At 36.7% G+C, this 21903-nt stretch overlaps 1 protein-coding gene across 3 annotated transcripts in view; it reads left to right on the forward strand.

Annotated features, from left to right (window-relative positions):
* The first annotated feature begins 1386 nt into the window (after positions 1-1386).
* LOC139121858 (scavenger receptor cysteine-rich domain-containing protein DMBT1-like) overlaps positions 1387-21903 on the forward strand; it is a 32102-nt gene continuing 11585 nt past the window's right edge. For 2 of the 3 annotated variants that reach the window (XM_070687087.1, XM_070687088.1), the window contains exons 1-11: positions 1410-1492; positions 3059-3190; positions 3888-4150; positions 4883-4973; positions 5140-5265; positions 7841-7861; positions 9973-10335; positions 11352-11411; positions 12916-13269; positions 16225-16251; positions 21693-21803. In XM_070687087.1, the coding sequence (XP_070543188.1) occupies positions 1426-1492; positions 3059-3190; positions 3888-4150; positions 4883-4973; positions 5140-5265; positions 7841-7861; positions 9973-10335; positions 11352-11411; positions 12916-13269; positions 16225-16251; positions 21693-21803 (1615 nt within the window). In that variant the 5' untranslated portion in view covers positions 1410-1425. Of the gene's footprint in view, positions 1493-3058; positions 3191-3887; positions 4151-4882; positions 4974-5139; positions 5266-7840; positions 7862-9972; positions 10336-11351; positions 11412-12915; positions 13270-16224; positions 16252-21692; positions 21804-21903 lie in introns of all 3 variants that reach the window. The other variant, XM_070687090.1, reaches the window with a different exon arrangement.

Consider the following 21903-nt stretch of genomic DNA (forward strand, 5'->3'; position numbering starts at 1 on the left):
CCATCTTCATTTCTAATTACCCATGGACTGTACATTACTACGGGGGCGGGGGTCCAAACATGATCTTCGTTCCCACTTCCGCAATATTCCGGATGAAACATCTCCATAAATCACAGTAACATATGCAGTGACATTATTTAATGAGCTACAGGTTCTGATGTCGACAATTGAAAGTTGAAGTTACTGATAACACGAATTAAATTTCTCCGTTCTATTGAACTTCGAAGGAAAGGTTGAAGTCGTCACAATTTTAATTTAGTCTTTGTTGCAGATAAAGTATATACCTATCCCATTACTTATACTCAACGGCTATGATCAACCTCTCTTTTTGTTACGCAATGTTTTATTGTCAAACGAAAAAACAAACCTTTTCAGCATATATGAAAAGCTGACTCTGGATACCACTTTGCTCTTTGTACTGTTATTTCCCCTGTCTTGTCTCTGTCTTTCTGTTGCTTGCTTATCTGTAATGAGTAACCCTTGATACGACAAGCCTAAGATGGCATTCACATGGTTACTTGGGCTTATTGTGATATTGAGGCTGTGGTCCTTAAATGACCTTTAACACTTACTGAGTCATTGGTATTTGCGGGGATAGATTTTAGGTAGCATGCGCCTCGAAATTGAAAGACTTAAGCTTTTGCTCAAACTTTCCTCAGGGAATCCTGCAACTATTCTCTTTCAAAATAAATAATAAAAATCGGGAGTCACCGTGCAAATTTTGGCACTAGAGAAACAAATCACCCAAGATTTCGCGATATTTGAAATTCAAAATGGCCGCCATCCCTGTGTTAACTCTATGAAGGAAAATAAAATTTTCGATTTAAGAAAAACTAAGACGGTGACAAGCCTTCTTTCACCAAGAGCTTTAAAATGAACCCTAATATGAACCCTAACATGAACCCGAACATGTGGTATATCAGAAAATAATTGTAAAAGTTTGAGAGTCCGAATATCTGTCCCCGAGGCGCGTTACCTTAATAGGCGACTGTAAACATATGGTTACTCCTTGCAATCTACAGTAAATGTAAAGTATAAACGCTGAAATAAGATTTAATGGACTACTGCTATTTTACTACAGGGTGGTATCTGTGAAGCAAAACATAATGATCAGCTCAATGACAACCTACTCCATTTTGCCGTTTTTTGTTGATTTCGAAACATTATTTTGTTCACGTCGACCAATAAGTGAATAATTGCACAATCGATGAGAGTTCCAAAGGGATTGGACTGCAACTGAACGAAGGCAACAGGAGCAAGGTGTGACAAGCAACCGGATATATTGTCAGTATGAGAAAATTTATTGTTTTGAACAAACGTTGATGCAATTATCGCCGAGAGATAGCTATCAGGATGTAAAAACAGCATCCTAGCTCCGATTCTCTCATTCTCTAATAATGCTATGGTCGTCTGAATACTGCAAAAATGCTGCTCCGAGTTCAGTCTGTAATACTTTTAACGTCTGTATTTCTAAGTACGGCTCTAACCGATGGTAAGTACCGGAAGTTTATCAACCATACACTGGAAACTCAGTTTGCAAATTGCTGTACGCATCATTTATTCAGTAGTTTCAGGAGATTTCGTAAATTGACAATTATTCATTATTTACATCATTATTTCAATTACGTCTTTAATCAATTCATTTTATGGGGAAAAGCTTTGAGTTGTAAAAGCCGAATACGTCCTACTAATCGTAGTGATAATTTTCGTATTTAGAGAACCTGACTTTTTGACTTTTGCGATAACTTTTTGAGTGTCACTAAATATTGGTCAGTAAATAGATAGTTTTTCAGGTATCTTATCTCTTCGAATTCTGAATAGTGATGATAACTTCATGCGCTTTTAGTGTCATAGCCTGGTCAGTGAATGCATCCATGCCAGCTGTCTGGGTTCCTACGGTAAACTACGGACATATGTTTTAGTTAGTTGATTGCATATGGTTTCAAAAAACAACTATTCAGTTCACAGTATCGTATGTTTCTGAATCTGGTCAGGTCTAGCTCGGCGAAGTTCAACAGGTTTTTGCATTTTAAATGTAAGGAAACAATTTCTTATCTGCATTTTCCCTAATGACTTCCTAAGAATACGCTTCCGTAACTTTCAACACGACTTTGACTTTTTGCCAATGGATGAGTATAAACATATAGGTCCAGAACAGGGTTTTCTGGTGCCTTCCTTAAAGGGATTGATATTAGGATGGTTTTGTTTTCAAAATCGCTTACAAGGTCATTGTATACATCTTCACAGCTGTTCAGTGCATATGGAAGAACCTGCTTCAGTCATGTTGGCTGCTTTCTTCCGACTTTGATATTTATAATATGCAACATTCAAGATTCAAAATATCGAAATTCGATTTTGATACGATAGAAGGGCTTCGTGTCCGTGACAACACCATTTCTTGGAAGAGGCAATGTTTATTAACAAGAAAGTCACGCAGCCGCAGACGGGACGACCCCCACTTTTAGCGTTACCGTCGTCGGCTGAGGCAATAATTTACAGTTACTGTAGTTTTTATCTAAAATCTGACCGTTGAACAGAAAGCAGTAAAGAAAACACATTTATGTGCTCGAAAACTATTCAAACATAAACAACTTTTGATACCAATGTTTTGCTTGGACAGTTGCATATAGGCTATGCATTCGTCAGGGATTGACAACGAGCCGGTAAAAGGCGGACCGGCAATGATTTTACCACAAGCAGGCGGTGAGATTTCATTCCTCTGCAGTTCCAACTTGAAAAAACAGCCCAGTTGACTAGAAGTATAACAGATTAGTATTCGGTTGTTTAGGGAAGTTTGTTGATTGGGAGAACAAATTTATGTGGTGGAGACAAGACATCGGGGAGCTTTTTGCGGTTGGGGAGGACGTTGAGGAAGCTTCATACATTATGTAATAGTATAGGATAATTACCCGCCAAATATCACTGTTTTCAATTTTTTATCGGATGGCTGGCTGCCTCAGCTAAAGGTGTCAAAAAGTTTGCTTATTTTTCATCTGTGATTGTTTCCTTAGCATCTAACCGTTGTCGTACTAAAAGCAACCACATTCTCCCATCCTAGAAAGCCTCTTTAAATGTGACTTTGAGCACGACCTTTGCGGCCTGTACCAGGATCAAAATGACGATGTTGATTGGACAAGACAGACAGGCTCAACTGCACCACATTTAGATCACACGCTGATGTCAAAGGAAGGTGAGTGAAGCCTGCATGAGTTTCAAATACCACGGCACAACCTACAGTGTTAATTCTCTCCAATCAATCAGATAGGTGCCCATTGACCGAAGAGGAAAACGATGAACGAGCAACTTAGCTATTATAAATTTATAGTACAGCGAATTTATAACAAATTTGAGCGACAAAATTACACATACTGAAAGAAAAATCGAAAGTAGTTTCAAAAATAACACGCACATCTTTGTTTCCATTTTGCCTTAAGGGCAGTGCCAGTGTAACTCGGACTTGAAATTATTTTGTTTGATATAGTAAAGGCTCTACTGGCAAACGTTTGTCCTTTCAACCATGTGACGGTGACGCTCATAAAGGCATAAGATGTCTATTTTGCACCAAGTTTCAGAACTAGTATGTTGCTGGACAGTTTGCAGGTTTCCATCCAGGCCATTTGCAGTATTACAATTTCTATACTGAACTTGACTTTTTAATTATGATTACTTCTTAATCATGTCAACGGTACTTGTAAATTGGCGGATTTTGTATTGCTATCGAAGAAGAAAATCATGAACGACTGCATGAATAAGTATGGTGACGAGAAATGTCTTTAATCTAACTATGATTTCATTATTCCCGGTATTTAACATGTTCGGCTTCACGTGATACTCGTCAATTTGCACAGATATCTGACGGCAAGTATATAATGCATTGTCGTTTTCAGGTCACTATGCGCTCATAGAAATACAATCAACACAAGTTCACTCTAACATAGCTCGCCTGGTCATGCCACAAGTTTCTCCAGGCGATGAGATGATATGCCTCGAGTTCTACCACAGTATGCACGGTAGTGGCGAGGGCGAACTTGACGTGTACGTGAAACCGGGCGATGGAACAACGATGCACAGTGTGTGGACGAAAGAAATTGACCAGGGTAATTCCTGGTTGAGCGCAGAAATCCAGATTCAATTACAGTCACGATTTCAGGTATGCAGAATAAGCCTTACGGCATACAACAAATATCCGACATCTAAAATACTCAAGCCAAACCGATTAGACACATTTTAATTAATTAAAAGGTGTAATTTTGTTCCCGCTACATTTCTAACTTGTAAACATTGATAAAATACGAGATTTTGTTAAATGTCTGTAGACAAGACACAAGTTGTAATTTAAGGTCGGATACCTAGCGTTGTAATATTGCTGCTGAAAATGAACTTAAATATAAATTTCATCAGAGCTCAAATTCTCTTTAGCGTTACCTATCCTTACTTAAGTGCTTGAAATATTCCTTTGAATTTTTTTGCAGTGTGTTCTCATGCAACACTGGAGTCGATATTTTTGAACATTCAGTTTTAAGAGAACTTTTTAACACAAATTTTAACAATAATTTGATCAACTTTAGGACGTTTGTCACTCAAAGTGCCTACTCTGTAAAGATTTAGATTACTGTTTTTATGCAACTAGTCACTACCATAAATAACCAAAATGATCACTAAAATGTTGTACAGTAAATTTGAAGGAGAACGGAAAGACAGCCTATCGGAGAGATACCGACACTGTTTATTGGTGCCGACCCTCCCTGTCAAGTCGGTTAAAATGATTTATAACACAAGCACTCGACTTCGTCAACCAAGCGATTTTATCCTAAAAGCTTGGACAAGCGTATGTAGATGAAAACTAACTTAAAATAACAGTAAACAATTTTGTCTGTTTCAGATTATACTTGAAGGCCATGTTGGAGACGGCGTCACGGGAAATATTGCTATCGATGATATTAGTTTGCGATGTGGTTCTTGCAGCAATCCAGGTATTTCGACACAGTAAATTATCTTTGCACAGCATTTCAAAGGTAACGGTATATACGTATGGTTTGAAACATCTCAAAAATTTATATAATATATACGACTCACTTATTTTGTTTTTTCACCCGTCCTTATTATATGATAATGTTTCATCACGAACATTCATTTCAGAAACGGTCGTCACAGGAGACACCATAGCGAGTGGAGGTACTGATTTACCACAAGACATCAGTGAATGGTCATCCGGCGATGATTTGGTGTGTCCATCATACAATATTGAATGGACAAGCTATTACAGTGAGTAAATGTTGTCAGTCAGTCATTGAGTAGAGTGTAACTGGTGAGAAGATAATTCTTAATGACCTTCATGTAAAGTTTCTTAATATTTAGTCAGATAACGCGTTCTAGCGTTGGTCGTCCCTACCATGGCCCTGGCCTATCGGGTTAAACGTTGTTTACTGTGAAAGTGCATTTTCGAAAACAATAGAAAGGTTTTCTTCTTCCGGTCTATCTCCGTCATTCCGTGCGATCACTGAAACAACAAAACATAGACACAGGCAATGTTGACTAATGAAAGACAATTCTATCGGGGCACTATTTGTCCTTCAAATTTGCTGATGACCATGAGCTATGTTGCTCTGCACATGACTTTGAAAAACGGATACAACTGTTCGCAGTGATTCCTGTAAGCTTCCGCTAGATTTTAAGTCTACCTGTCTTTGAAAGTCACACCTGCAGTGCGGAAGTACGTTTTAAAACGCAAACTTTGAAGTAGAGAAGCAGATATGACCACAAAATTTACCGATATTTGAAATTCAAAATGGCCGCTATTCCGTGTGTAGCTCTACGGGAGAAATTTAATTTTCTACTTTCACTAATATAAGTTGCAGATAGCAAATGAAACGCTCTAGTATTTTCTCACGAACAGATACTATGGAATCTTTATAACCGGCCCTTGGTGCGCAAAATGATTTTGTATTTGATCTACAATTTATGTAGTTCCTCTTTAATTCTTAATAAAAGCTTTCATTCATCGTGTGAATTCAGGGTAGTTCGCGTAAACGAAAGCACACTCAAGTAAGTTAATGCATGGGTGTTTGTACCCATCAAGCCCAAAAGTAGGAAAATGATCAATTATCTTTAAAAACCACCAGATTTGATTGATATTTGCCTAATTATTGGAATTATTAAATTCTTAAAAAAAATGTCTGCCTTAATCTTGACGAGTTGAGTCACGTGACCAAATCTGATATTTTCCCGCCAAAATTTACGTCTTTATTAATTTTAATATTCCAACCGTAAACCGTTAAATTTTCTTGATTTTCTTTGCACTTTCGGAAACGACATTTATCATATTCTTTCAAAAAACATGGCACTCTTGAAACTCTATCTATACTTCTTTCTGATATTCAAAATATTCATGTAAAACGTCAAAAATATTGTATTTGTTGTTTTTTGTGAAGAAATAATATTCAAAATTCAAAAATTTTGCATCTGCCACTAGTTCTAACACAAGTTGCAATCCCATTTTACATTAATTGGTCATAATATTTTAAATATTTTAATGTTTAACGGTTGGAATATTCAGTTATTTGCAATATACAATTTTGGCGGGAAAATAACAGATTATGGTCATGTGACCTGACTTGGGTAATATATTATGATAAATTTCAGCTTAATCAAATGCGAAACATATTTTTGGCAATTTTCACAATTTCTGACCAGGTCTGTTATAAAGTATGTTCAAACTGATTTTACATGTATGCAAGCCTATGCCCATGCATTAACATACCTGAGCACGTAATATTGTTGACCTAACAAAACATAAACGTGCAATGAGACCTTTTCTTGACACTGTTACACCTTTTTCACTACTGAGATGTATACACAGCTTCATTGGTTACAAGTTAATTTGAAACGCCGTCTCCTCAACGGCCAGACTCATATGAACAAAGCAACTCATCTTAATCCCTGATTATTTATGTAATTTGTTCCATTAGATTTCCTACATCCCCTTTTTGACCACTGCGTTCATCCGAAAAATTATCAAAACACTTTATCTGTTCAAGATGTAGATAGGGATTCTGAATCATTAACGATTTTAAGATATCTCGTAACAACTTTCTTTATTCTGTTCATTTTCTGCTAGTTTGATCTTAGACTAGTTCTGTTGTCTCCTCCTTCTGTCTTTTAATTAGTATTCTTATTATTTCTGCATTCGTTTCGTATCTATGACCTTCATGAAAAGCGGTATTACATCGACGGAGCTAGCGAGTTTGAATAAAGGTTAATAAATAAAAGAATATAAATACCTAAGTGACTGCTATCCGCTGTTCTCAATTGTTGAGCCACCTGACTCACAAACGCCCAAAGTGTTCGTGACAGGACAAGCTTCATTGAGTAAACAGAAGTTCAGACCTGAGTACGATATGATACAAAGTATGACAAAATTAAGTTTCTGACTGCTTCCATCGCACGGAACCCCCCCCCCCAAAAAAAAACAACAACAAAAAACAACCCAAAACATTTGCTAGGTTTCATTCCTGGTGTACTAGTGTACATTTGTTCATTTGTAACACTGATACCAATCGTGATTATTATCGCTTGATCACTTTTGGGAAGGTCGTAGATATCAGTTCTCACGAATTACACGTATGCTGATAATAATCTAACCTTTTCCTTCGTCAATGTATTGTGAACATCAAATGTGGCCTATCACTTTATTTATACTTCAATTAAACTGGTGATCATTTTTGCTATATATGCCCATCACTGTCATCTGTGTTCCATTACGAGAGAGGGTATTTCATGAGACTAGGATTCAATTCTTCTGAAGACTTTAAATTAAAATTATCTGTTTTTCTCATTTCAGCCACTGATGAAGCATCGACGGGTAAGATATATCTTTATCACTACTATACATCATCACATGTACCTCTAAGATAGATGTGTATATAGGCATAAGTTATTGCAACGAAGACATTTTCATTGTGATCGTCTAGTTGATAAGAAAGTTGCTAACATATGATTATTCAAGACGATGGATTTATATCACAGTCATGAGAGGAAACAAAAAATCATTCAAAGTGAGTTGAGGGTGATTATTACAAGGTTGCCGTCATTACTTGCGCTGTGCGATCAGATACCGGTGTACTCTTATCTCGTTGAAATGGCTGCCATATGGTACAGTTCGGATTCTTTGTTTGAAGTAAGGCCGATGTATGTGATTGTAATCTTTCGGATTGACACTCAGGCTGATTATTACCCAGTAGACGATAACATTGCATGCTGTAAATTGTTTATAGTTTACGATTATTATATTACTGAATTACATTTCAGAGAGTTATCGATAAGGGATAACAGGTGCAGTGTTGATGTAAATGAAATAGAAAGATAATGTCTGCAACATTCAAATGTCAACAGCACGCTAAATTCAAAGTATATTTTCGCACACATATCTCAGGGACAATTAACAAAATGCAAGTTAAAAACAGCAATTACAAAACATTACGTGTGCTGCTGAGATTGACTGCCTAGTTACAGTGTCACTCGTCGATCTGTAGAAAAGCACATTTGGCGATAAAACTCGATAAACTCTAACAAACACTCACTCTTTTCTTAATAAATAACTATGAAACAATATGTCGAAAGTTTGAGAAAACGTTTAAAATTTTCTTATGGACTTCGTATATTTCTGAATAGAGTACTGAGTTGTTTGATGACGGCAGTTAAACACGGCTGATGGATAAGCAAGCTATCACTCAAGTTCGAGTTCGAGTTCAGTGTATTCTGTTTCAAGGCCTCATGTCTTAATTCAAGCTATTGCCTTAAAGACTTCTGCAGTCGGACGTAATGTTCCTAAAGTCCTTAATGCCGTATTAAGGCTATTACAGTACTTAACGCTGCCTGGCATTGTGCGCAGGAGAGCCAGCCAGGAATGGTGTTGGTTTCAAGCATAAAATTCAGAAACATTACGTGACAACACCCTTCTTAGACTGCTGTTGAGAGCCGAAGCCAACGAACAATAGTTTCAGTTGTTTAAGCGCCTGAAGCAAACAGCCTGTCATTTCGGTGATATGACAAATGATACGTATGAATCACACGGAAACTACAGAAAACCAAAAGCACTATTTTGAAGTCGGACTATACCTAAGGGCTTCCACACCTTAATGTTTTAAACGCTAAATCACTGACGACCTGCAATTGATTTTGTTCTGTTTTGAAGGGGAACAAGGAGGAGAGGAAAGTAAATCTTGCAAAGCATAGATACAATGAATGTCTGTAGAGAGAAGCGTCTTCTGGATGTTGGCAAAAGCAATTCTGAGAGAATCGAAAAAGACGTATGGTTTTTCGGAACACTACCTTTACTGCCTTTAGGCGCACTGCAGCCACGAAAACAAATTTGGCGAAAATCCTCAAAACATATCATCAGAAATGGTATAATCAAGCTTAGTATTTTCATGAGAGATATGCAGAAAAAGAGATTCGACCTGTTTACCTGTCTGCACGCTTAAATACGTGTTACTCGACTAATGTAAGGGATATATATATATATATATATATATATATATATATATATATATATATATATATATATATATATATATATATATATACAGTCATATAGACAGACGGACAGATAGATATGAAGAGAGATAAATAGCTAGAAAAATAGATAGATTTTGTATCGCTTTGTCACCAGTTCAGAAAATCGAATACATTAAGTAAAATAAGTTTTCATAATACTTGTTGCGAACACAGTCAGTCTTAAGTCACTCGTAAATTCTGACGACAATGAGCCTTTTTTTAAAACTCCTGGCGCATCACTCCAATATTAATCCTTGAATATATCTAGCTACCCTGTAGTTGACCTCTCAGGGTTAATTTTGATGGCGTTCAATAACCACTCACATTACGGAACTAGAAATTTCGATGTCCGCATTTCCTGCCATACAGTTGAAACTGGCGACTGATTTGGCGTTATCTGTTGTTTTCTTCCTCCAGCGTCGGTTTACTTATGCGGATCGATCGAAAACATTCCTAGCGGCGGTAATCTGCTCATTACCTCGCCAGAATATCCCGACTTTTATCCAAATAATGCCAGGTGTGAGTGGATTGTATATGCGCCTTATTCATGGAGGCATATATACGTTGATTGGAAATCTTTTCGAACTCAGTCATGCTGTGACTTTATTTCTGCTGGCAATGGGGAGATACCGGGTCAAAATGTGGTGATTGATATGCATTCTGGCTCACCAATGCCTCCAAACTTCTTTTCTACCGGAAACAGCGTCTGGATAAGATTCGTGTCAGATGAATCCGTTCAAGATTATGGATTCCGAGTTGCCTTGCATGACACGTATTTACGTGAGTACGACACTCTAATGTAGCCTCCATTCTTTCGGTGTGTCCCGGGCAGAGCCTATATAACGAATGGGACGTTCCGTAATCAGTGGTTATTGAACTAAAGGTCTAAAAACTTAGTGTCGAAAAGTACCATTTTTCTCGCTTTGTTGTTACCCGTATCGAGGTTGGTCATTATAAACAAAATGACATATTTCGATGCTAGACTCACCTTACAACAGAAGGATATTTGATCAATATTTAAGTCAGATTACTATATAGGTTGAAATACAAAGCTGCAAAATGTTGTGGCCGACCTAAGCTTAGTACTTGAACTGTGTCAACCGACAAGAACGTTGATGATAGCATAGGTATCCAGAATATTCAAAGCATACTCCAGTCATTTGAAAGTTAATATGATTGCCTGCATATCACAGTTTTGTTCACAATTTTCGTTCTTGTTTGTCTAAGTTCAATTGTGGTTGTCAAACTACATGTCAGAAATAGAAGGTAATCCTCAGTAATTGTGAATGTGATAATGATCTCTCGTGTATTTGTCACATTGACTTCTCGTTCTGCCGATCCTCTCTTCAAGCACAGTAGCGTCCATTTTGAGTCACAGGTTCACTGGTCAGTTTAAGATATCTCAAATGTAATATCTATGACAAATTAGAACATAATCCACTCGTCTTCTCGCAATGACCTATATAAGTCCATAAGAGCTCAATGCGAGAGTTATGCCCTCTTCTTTACCATTCTACAGGGCTCATTAAACAATCAAAAGACATTAATAATTTTTATTTAAGTACTGCCATAACATTTAATAATATAGGACAAATATTTACTTGTTTCCGACTGTAATTTAAGATTTACTCTTTCAGGTAAGGGACTTGAACTTTACCTCAAAATGTTTTTCTCGCATCAGTACGTATAAACATATGCTTTTAAAACTTTGTGACCATTCAATAGTACTTTGTACACTGAATTACACGTAATTTTAAAACTGCTCTTAACACATCTTGTTTGTATTTATTAAACAGAAGAAGAATCAACTGTTGAACCAACAAGCTGGCCTTATTGGTGGACACAAACACCTGAACGTAAGTAGTCAGTTTGTCTCTGAATTGTTACGTCGAAAGATATTTTCGAAAACTAACAATCTTTTTACTCCACTGTCAGCGACGCGGAGTTTATCAGATAGGCTGATAGTCCGCCGTTGTCTATCATTCGTCGCCCGTCTGCCGTCCGTCAACAATTGAATTCTTCTCTGAAACTGCTTTTCTGATATACAGGTTCCTTGACGCGGCCTTAGCTAGGTTTGTACAAATTGTGGTGAAGTTTGCATATTTGTATATTTGCATATTTGTATTTTTGAGGCAATTTTTTCCACTTTTGGTCAAAAAATCTACTTCTCTGAAACCGCTAGACCTCAATTGCTTTGAAATTTCTTATGCAGCTTTCCAGGGATGACCAAATTGTAGTGAATCTTAATATTTGCACTTTTGGGCTAATAGTTCCCGTTATTTGTTTAAAAAAATTGTCTCTAAAACTATTTGCTTTGAAATTTTGTATACAGCGTCCTATGGATGACCAAATTCTGGCGAAATTGTATATTTTTGTTTCAGTAGTTCTTTCCTGTGTTTGGTAAAAAGAATCTTCTCTGAAACCGCTAATCCAATTTCTTTGAAATATGATATGCAGGTGCCAAGGGAAGATTTTTATCCATTTTATTGAAACGATATATTTTTGAGCAATTTTTGCAGGTTTTGGTCCAAATATTCCAAAAATCTTCTCTGAATACCCCTAGTCTATTCGCTTTTGTTGCAGATTCCTAGCAGTGACGCGACTCAGATTTGCTAAAATTATGATAAGCTTTGCATGCTTTTTTGCGTCAAGTTTTGCTTGTATCAGACAAACAAAACGTTTGTCTGGACATTTTGTCTATGGTTAAATGTCAGTACGCAGGCGAAGTGCGCCACCAACATTGTACATCAACAGCAGTCGCACCCGGCACCTTAGTATTGAAATGATCATCAGTTGGGCTCTTTTATAATTTTTTTCTCACAAAATGTCCCTTATTGGCCTTCATATTCTTTCCCATCCCCTCAAAATAATCTTCAGCATTTTCAGAAATGTTGCCGATATTAATATTTGCTATGTTCATTGGATTCCCTTAAGTGACAAACTGGTCAACACGATGGCTACGCCTGAGCGTGTTGGCAACTTCTCCAATTTAGACATTATGTCAACACAAGCCACTGTAACTCTAATGGAAGCATGTATGGTTACGATATTTGTCAATTTCATACACAATAAAATGCTACGACGAGCAAATGAATTGCAGATTGCTTAAATCACAGACAAAAGGTATACAAATTGACAATTGTAGAATTATAGGAGTGAAAATCTGCACTAGTATCATTTATTTCGAAATAGTCAGCGTTCCTCTCCAATACTGGAAACCCACCTCAATTTTCTCAATAATCTTATCCACTCAGAGATATAGATTATTTTGAATGTCAATGTACTGTCAATGAAACGACGACTGCGATGCATGCACACAAAGAATCATCAATAGTTAAAACCCACATCCATTACTTGCAGCCTACAACTGTGGTGAAACATATTATCTGTCCTACCGGAGCAGCGTTAGAATTGAAACAACGAACTATCCAAGTAATTATCCTCACAATGCAAGATGTGTATGGTTTGTCTACGCGGCTGCTTCGTGGAGATATTTGTTTGTTTGGTGGCATGACTTTTGTACCGAAAGTTGTTGTGACTTCGTATCGGCTGGTGATGGCAATGTCCCAGGACAAAACGTGGTGCTGAACCAACATTCTGGATGTACTACGCCCTCTTACTATTACTCGTCCGGTGATACCATATGGATTACCTTCACATCGGACGGTTCGGTCACTAACAAAGGATTCAGTGTGACCGTTTATGACGATAGTAGTAAGTTGATTATTATCCTTCATATTCGCCCGACACCAACATTACCCATAGCGCTAATCTGGAAATCTTAAGTTTAAAGGGGAAACTTCAGTTTGAGGACGATCTTAAATGACACCTAACTCTATAGAGGTAATACACTTGTCAAGAGTAGTCTTCTCTAATGAACAACTTACTTATTTATTTATTTATTTATTTATTTATTTATTTATTTAATTATTTATTTATTTATTTATTTATTTAATAAAAATTCACCTCGATGAATTATTTGACAAATGGTCTAGCGACCATCATGTGGTGGGATAAAGTACATATACGATTAAGGGAAGCGACCGACAAAACATCATTCATTCTGGTCCTTTTTTTCACTTTGTTGCAATGTTTCTCAAGTCGTTCGTTTCTTAATTTTTTGTGTCTCTTCTCAATAATTTTACACTTCTTGTTTTCATCATTACAGAGTCCCAGCCTATATCGTTTCTAAACTGACAATCGAAAAGTAGGCATCATTTTCAGAACCCATGAAAAAATAATTTAAAGCGCTCATCTTAGTTTTTGTGACTTTGGATTACTGCTGCGGAGAGTCATGACATTCTTCCGAGTAGCAAGTGGGATTCCAAATGCATGTTAAGGTAGTACGCTACCATTCTATATAGGAGAGTGCCCTCTTTTGTCCTGAAGATGTACATGTTCCTTTTAGACTACCTAACCTGGTGAGCGTGAATAACAGGACAAAATGGCAAAAAATCATGCTAGTGACCTTATAATATTTCTTTCAGAAGTTGTTATGAATCAAAACAACCGAAATTACTTTTTGGCCTGAAAAATCGACAGTTATTTTTATTTTGAAAGATCAGTAGAGAATAATTAACAATTGTAGCTCTGACATAATATAAGTAAGCTAGAGGGTAAATCTCAGGTCTAACAAAATTCACCTTTTTTCGTCACTTTTTGCTGTTTAGTAAGAAAATTTGCGTGGTGACCCAAACTTTTTTTGCTTCTAAATCAAAGAACACTGTCTGTTTGATAGACATTGCTGTACTTTTTAACATTTTGAAAATTATTTTGTGCATTTATATGAAGTTTATATTTTTAAAAAAGACTAATTTTACAGTTAAATGATAAATTTAGGGTCTAATATTTAATTTTTAAGACAAGAAATCACAAATTTTAGTTGATTGTCCTAATGCAGCTGTCCTGGCAATGCAAAAATGTGGTATGCACACTGGGATCTGTTAATCGTTTGCGATAAAATAAAGATTCTGATGGTAAGTGCAAATTTCGCAAAATGGGAGATTTAGTGGTTTTCTGTCAATTTTGGCATGTGTTTTTTCAAAAATTTTGCATGCGTACCCCATATTTTTTCATATCTTTGCAATGTACACATAAAGATTATTTCAGAAAAGTCAACTTCAAGAATGTCCCAACATTTATTGGAATGGTAGCGTACCTCCTTAACAGCACATCCACGTGTGTTCTAAAATTCCGCTGTGGGCGTACGCGCCCAGTACGCGTGTACACATCCCTGAGAAGAAGAAGTCAGGAAATCAAATGGCTATAAGGACTCTGCCATGTCATCTGGACGTTCAATTTTACTGTTAAAATTAGCAAGTTCATCTATCATGTAACCGTCGATCGTTCGCTATCATTCTCAAAATTCGTACCAGATACTTAATCTGCTTCAAAAACGTTCGTTTCGTGTGGTTTTTGGCAGAGTTCGATAAGACATATCATGTCATTTAATTGCTAATATTCATATTAAATGAATTTTCATAATTCCGATAATATGTCAAGAAATACATTTGATAAAACTTAGTGAGCAAAAACATTTAGCTGGATCATGTCATTCAATTGCTAATTTGCATATTTGAGGATTTTCTTTAATTAAGGAAATATGGCTGGACACACTGCAGCAAATTTGATGAAACCCGGTACAGATGTTAAGCACATAGCGTTGTCATAGTGAAGAAATATATTAAGCAATATCTTGTCAATTAATTGGTAATTTGCATGTTTAAAGAACTTTCCTCATTTTTGTACTATGTCCAGAAATACTTGACCAAATTTGGTGGAATTAATTAGCCTGATACGTCAAGAAATACTTCATCAGATTTGTTGTAACTTGATATAGCAGTTGAACTCATGTTGTTTAACTGTATATAAAGACGTTTATCAGTATCATAATAATTAATTTCTAATTTGCATATTTAATGAACTCTCCTAATTAGGTCGATATATCCAGAAATAATGCTTTAAATGTTATGAAACATGGTACAGATTTTGATCTTCCATGATATAAAGTGTATCGCAACATCGTATTGATAAATTACTAATTGACTTTCTAATGATTCGTTGTGATTAGATTGGTAGCCCAGATCGGGTGAACAGGGAAACAGTGGTTGTAATTAGAGATCAATATCCTGAATGACTACACTAAATCTGATGACACTTGCTGCAGATATTGATTATACAAAGATTTACCAGTCAAGAAAGGCATTTAGAAGTATCAATTAACAGCTAACTATCCAAGTCTCTTGTATACTGAACATTGTATAATTTGTTCACATCTGGCGTTTTGACTTTTTATGTCAAGAGCCATTACTCAGACATGGCTTTACAGGTTACTTGCATATTAGTTTAATTTTGACATTTCAAGAGCCAGGGCATGACATACCTAATTCTGTCCAACTTGGTAAAAGGACATAACCCCATACCATTTATACTATTAATGTCTATTTGTTTACAATCCAAGCAAATATGGACATTAGTCACAGACAGGGCTTTGGTAACAGCATTTCTTTTTTCATGCGCATCATATCGACTTCAATTTTTGGTCATTTCCAGTGACAAATTCCCAATTAGAAGGGGGCTATGTCATTGCCAATGATTCGTTTTATTAATGTAGCCCTCCGCCTTAACATACCTTCTCACGTTAACACATTTGTATACCTGACATTGCAGGTTCTACCGAATGGCCAAGTACTGAAGGTAAGAGGAAACGACAGTAATAGCGTTGTTATGCGATAATCCGTCATTTTGGCCAAGGCTTGATATTACCTATGATAGCGTTGTAAGACCTCGGGCCCATTGCCTCAGGCATTACTTCCATCTCCGTAAGACTCGAAGACAGATTCTTTTATAACCGTCCTAGATGTTCCGCCACACTGGTAGTTGCATATCTAGTAGAAGGGAATTTCCTTGTTTGTCAGTACAAGCTCGCCCAGTGGGTAGTCAAAGTGGCCGCCAATGGCTAACTGATATGCATACGTTTACTACAGGACGATCAAAGACTGTTTTCCCTAACACACACACTTGTCGTAATTCGCTTCTTCTGTAATGAGCACTGGCACACATCCATAGTAGGACCGATCCGTACTCTTTCAAAAAATAGAATGTTCTATTATAAAAGTAGACATACAATTACCAACACTTTTGGTTCACGTACTGAAGGACAGATTGGGACTGGTTATGAATTCGAAGTCGCTATCGACTACATAATCTAACAAAGAAAGACGCTGTAATATCCCGGAAGTTTTTGTTGGCTGATTCTCTTTTCCGTGAATGGAAGAGAGGGAAAGAAAATCAAAATCATGTAGAGTACTGTGATCAACCAAGGAATATAGAAAAATGTCTTTAATGATTGAATGTGATATTTTAACGTCACCCAGTTTCCAGAATACTATTTCGGTATCTGTAATCAACCGTCATATATAGAGTTGAATATTCTCTGTTACATATAAAGAATAAATCCTGCTCCTATAAAGACAGTCACCTTAAATTACCGAAAACCTAAATCTGCAAATTTATAAATTTAAGAAAGGAAATGAAAGCACACATACAAAACATTGCCGAGTCAATCATAGTTACTATCAAAGCGTACATCAAAGTGATCTGAATCGACCAGTTTCAGTTTGAAATAATATCTGAACGAAATCAATGACGCTGTCACTTTTTATGGTAACTGTCGCATTAGTACAATACAACAGAATAACCAAGATCTGAATTTCAGCATTCAATTGCGATAAATTCCTAAGGAAACAAATATCTACTTATATCATTGTAATTACCACCCACTTTGTAATAATCATTATATTTTAGACTTGGTTTTGTGTTCCCCTCGTATTCATAATGTCAGAAGGAGCTTGAACATTTTTGAGTCAGACAGCGATTCTGTGTCGTGGTCATACATGTTCATCAATGGGACAGATTCCTATCGGGAAGATAGAGTAATCTATAACTTTGAAAAGCTGATTTTGATGCAATGACTAGGGCTCTTTCATTTCTGCAATGGTGTAGTCTAGATTGATGATTTTATTGAGCTATTTTATGGTATGACTTTTGCAGCGATTAAGCATTTCATTCCATCTTACTGACCAAAACGACAATTTCCTGTTGGATATGACAGGGAATCAATGATAGCGCTATAAATATAAACCCTATATCAATAGTCTACAAAAGGACATTTTGGTTAATGAAAAACGATTTTAGTCGCTAGTGAGGGCAAGGTCTAGGGACCATTGCTCCAATTCAGTTATCAAATATGATAATATCTGTGCCTCTTATGCAATTTAAAGGCAGAACTTTTTAACAAATACTTCCATTCAGTTTTCACCGAATCAAATTACTCAGCTAACGATCCTTATCCTGGGGTACCCCATTTTTCACAGGCACGTGCAATGTTAAAGCTGGAGCGCCTCCCAAGGGCATGCATGCAAGGCGAGGTCTTGGCCGAGCCTTATCTCTCCTTACCAATACCACAAACAAATAGAGAGACAGACTGGCAACGGGTATTGTTCAAGGTGTGAAGTGCTTACGTAAGCCCCCATGTTCGCCTCGCCTCATGTAGCTCTCGCCTCTATTTTCCGAAGAGTGCCGACCATGCACCCTTCACTTATTTCCGGATTTTCGCCAGTTTTTAAGCGAAAGCATGTTCGGCAAAGTTTGTGTTGTTGTTGTTGTTGTCGTTTGGCACTGAGCGGAGTTGGCGTGCTGGCAAAAACGGGAAAGTTTTGAGCTTCGGAAAAGTGAGTTTTTACAATTTTAAAAATTCCTCTCACATATTTATGAATATATAATGAGTGTGTTTGAACCAAATTTGATAGTCTTTTATCGATACTGTCTGGTTTTACTCAATGGTTTACTGTCAGTCATATCATATTTTAAAAGTTGGTCATGGAAGGACGTGTTTATGAAAATTATGAAACTGCTAGCGTGTTATGTTATGATTAGCGTGAAGCAGTGTCTCTGCCCTGAGAGCTCACAAAGTAAGTATAGTTGCTACGCTATTGGCAGGACGATGCCATCTCGTTGTACTTTTCGCATAATCTCATGCAATCACAAACCACGAACAAAGTCTCAAAAAATGTAACACCTGTGAAGCTCATTTTAATATGAAAAGACAATAGTCTACCGAGACGACCATGGAACAAAAGGCATGCTGCGTTGCTGCATGCTGGTCTATTTGTCTGTGCCAATACGGTTTGGCCAAGGCCTGGCCCCGCATGCATGCCCGTGGGAGGCGCTCTAACTTAGTAATACTGCAGATGCCTTTAAGAATGCTATGCCTATAATGAAAATAGAGCTTAGCAAGGCTCATGGCCTTCTATAATGTCAGGATGTCAAAAAAGCCCCAAGGATGTGATAATCTCTGTGGCTACTTCCTTTTGAGCTGCTACGGGTTTTAGCATTCCTGCCTGCAAATATTTTTTTTAATATCTCTTTATCAATGGTGTTCCCTCATGTCTTGAAATCAGCAAACATTATTCCAATTCATATAAGAGGCGTAGGGAGATGGTCACAAATTACAGACCAGTTTCTTTACTCCCAACATTATCTAAGGTTTTTACGGATATTATTTATCCCCATATTGATCCACTGATTATTGATAAGCATCATTATGATTTGTTACAACGTAAAATATGTACAATGGCGCCGGCACATGGTGATATGGTTCTGCGAAGTCTCATTCTTCTGTACGTCTTCGTGTTTATCTACCTGAACTTTGCGTCGGCTTTTTATAGGTATGACCTGGAACAGTTGCTGCATATTGGAAAGAGCGTTAATAATTTGCAGGTGATTCAAATCCCATTTTGGCTGTTACTGAAATGCTTCCTGATATTTCGGGTCAACGTAGCATACCGAACTATATTCGGCAAAAACGAAATCGGGGACGACGTGGAGGTGTTTTAGTGAGGCAGTGTCGGCGTAACCACCGCCCACATTACCAAGTATCTTTTTAGCAAATGTTCGTTCTTTTTGCAGCAATATTGACGAACTCAACTTTATGTTTTTTATCGATTACAGTTCGGCTTTTAACACTATAATACCTGCTAACCTTTACAACACGTTAATCTGCCTTGGTCTCGATAGTTCATTTTATAATTGGATTTTAGATTTCCTGCCTAACCGGTCCCAAATGGTCAAAACGGGGTAGTTTCTTTCGGATTCTATCACTGTAAGGTGCCCCTCAGGGATGTGTCCTCTCCCCTATTCTAAACTCGCTGGTAACACATGATTGCGCCTCATCCAATGATAGTATTCTGATCGTCAAATTCGCAGATGACACGACTGCCGCGGGTTTCATTCTCAAAAACTATAAAACAGCATACCGAGACAAGGTGGACAAGCTAGTTGTTTGGTGCGATCATAATAATATGCAATTGAATGTAGACAAGACAAAAGAGATGATATTTGACTTTAGAAAGAAGAATAAAATCGATCACATACCGTTAAGTATTCTCGGCAAAGATGTTGAAATAGTTCACACATTTAAATTCTTGAGTAAGTACGCTTCTATTAAACGACTTGAAATGAGATAAAAATATCGATCACATTGTCAAAAAGCACAACAACGCCTCTATTTCCTTCGCCGTTTTGAAATGCTTCGGTGTTAGCAAAATTATACACAAGAATTTCTACCGGGCTGTTGTCCAGTGTGTACTCACATTTTCTATTACGGTTTGGCATACTGCAAAACTGAATAGGACTATTAAGACAGCATTTAAAATCATCGGTGATGTCCTTCAGTCGCTTGAGTCGCTTTTTAAGACCTTCGCCATTAGGAAATCAAATTCCATAATTAGAGACGTTAATCATCCAGCACACACATTATTTGATTTGCTACTTTTATAGATCATACTTGACACAAAGTTTCTTTCAACAAACATGTTGACCACATTGCTACCAAGGCAAATCGCATGGTTGGTATTATTCAGCGTAATTTTAGTTTTATTAACAATGCTCCTGCTCTTCGTCATTTGTTTGTACAATTGTTCATCCAATTTCAGAATACTACACTGTTATTTTTAAATTTACCTCAGAGCACCAATCTATGAGAATTGAATCAATTCAAAAGCGCTTTCTCTGTTTTTACATTGTCATACATGACTTTTCATAAGGACAGCAGTTTATGGTGTAATTGTGACTATGCCTTACTCTGCAATTTTTATAATATTCCGCATTTACGTGTTCGTAGGATATTGTTGACTGTCTATTCTTGCGTAGATGTCTTTGTCACATTTCAATTGTACATATAGTATCTCTTTCTTTGGTCTCAACGTTCCTCATTCAAGTGCCTGAAAAAGGGACCTAATTTACATATCTCATAATAGAGTCGATGTTACAAAGAGAGGGTTCATTGGTCGCATTTCCCGCTTATTTAATTCACTTAACAGTAATATTGATATCTTTTGCGATTCACTAAAACTTTACAAAACAAATGTCTTTGCGGTATAGTGTATGTGATATTAATCTGTTGTATGTCTTTTGAATGTAGTTTCTTCATTTTCAATTTTCTCATTTAGTGGATTTATATTTTGTATTTCATATTCCAAGTTGTCTGTAAGTGGCAGGCAACTGGCGCTGTTGACGAGAATAAAATAAAATAAAAATAAAATAAAATAAATAATAAAATAAAATAAAATAAAAATATTTTAGTATTCAATTTAACTTTTTTAACCTTTGTACGCTAACTACTTTTCTATCGTGGACTTCATTGTTCTTGATATTTGTTTTCTATTACTTCATAAGCACTCACTGTAGGCTTGGATTGAAAGAGGGTCACTCAATGTCAGAGTCATTTCACTTGTAACTTTATTTAAGTTTTTTCTTTCCCGCTCTTGAATCAAAGTAAAAATGTTCCCGAGAAAGAACAAGGATAATATTCGATATTGAGGCGAAAATCTCAAAAATGACCATTTTCTAATTTTGTACTCAGTCTGGCAAAAATATAAAACCAGTCAGTCAAAGCGACTTAATCAACACACGCTTGGTGCAATGGAATTATTATAAATAGACAGAAGGAGAAGAAATTGTCAGATATTACATGTAATTGTTGGAATAATTTAACAATAGTCTTTCTCACGTTAAGAACGGACTTGAGGTTATACAGCTCAAGCTTCATTAGTTTATCTGTCTCTATTATATTACAGAAATTGCAACAGCCGAGCCAACAAGAATGGACACAACGCCAGATTGGTGGTGGCATACCACCCCTGATGGGTGGCTTACCACGCAAAATTGGTGGGATACCACAGAAGGAAGTATGTAAAGGAACTACATAGCCGAATGCTATTAGCACATGCGTAGATATAACAATGGCTCATGTTTCTTTTTCCGAAAACTTAAACTCGACGAGCAAGG

Source organism: Ptychodera flava, chromosome 21, assembly GCF_041260155.1.
Source record: "Ptychodera flava strain L36383 chromosome 21, AS_Pfla_20210202, whole genome shotgun sequence".
Classification (NCBI taxonomy): domain Eukaryota; kingdom Metazoa; phylum Hemichordata; class Enteropneusta; family Ptychoderidae; genus Ptychodera; species Ptychodera flava.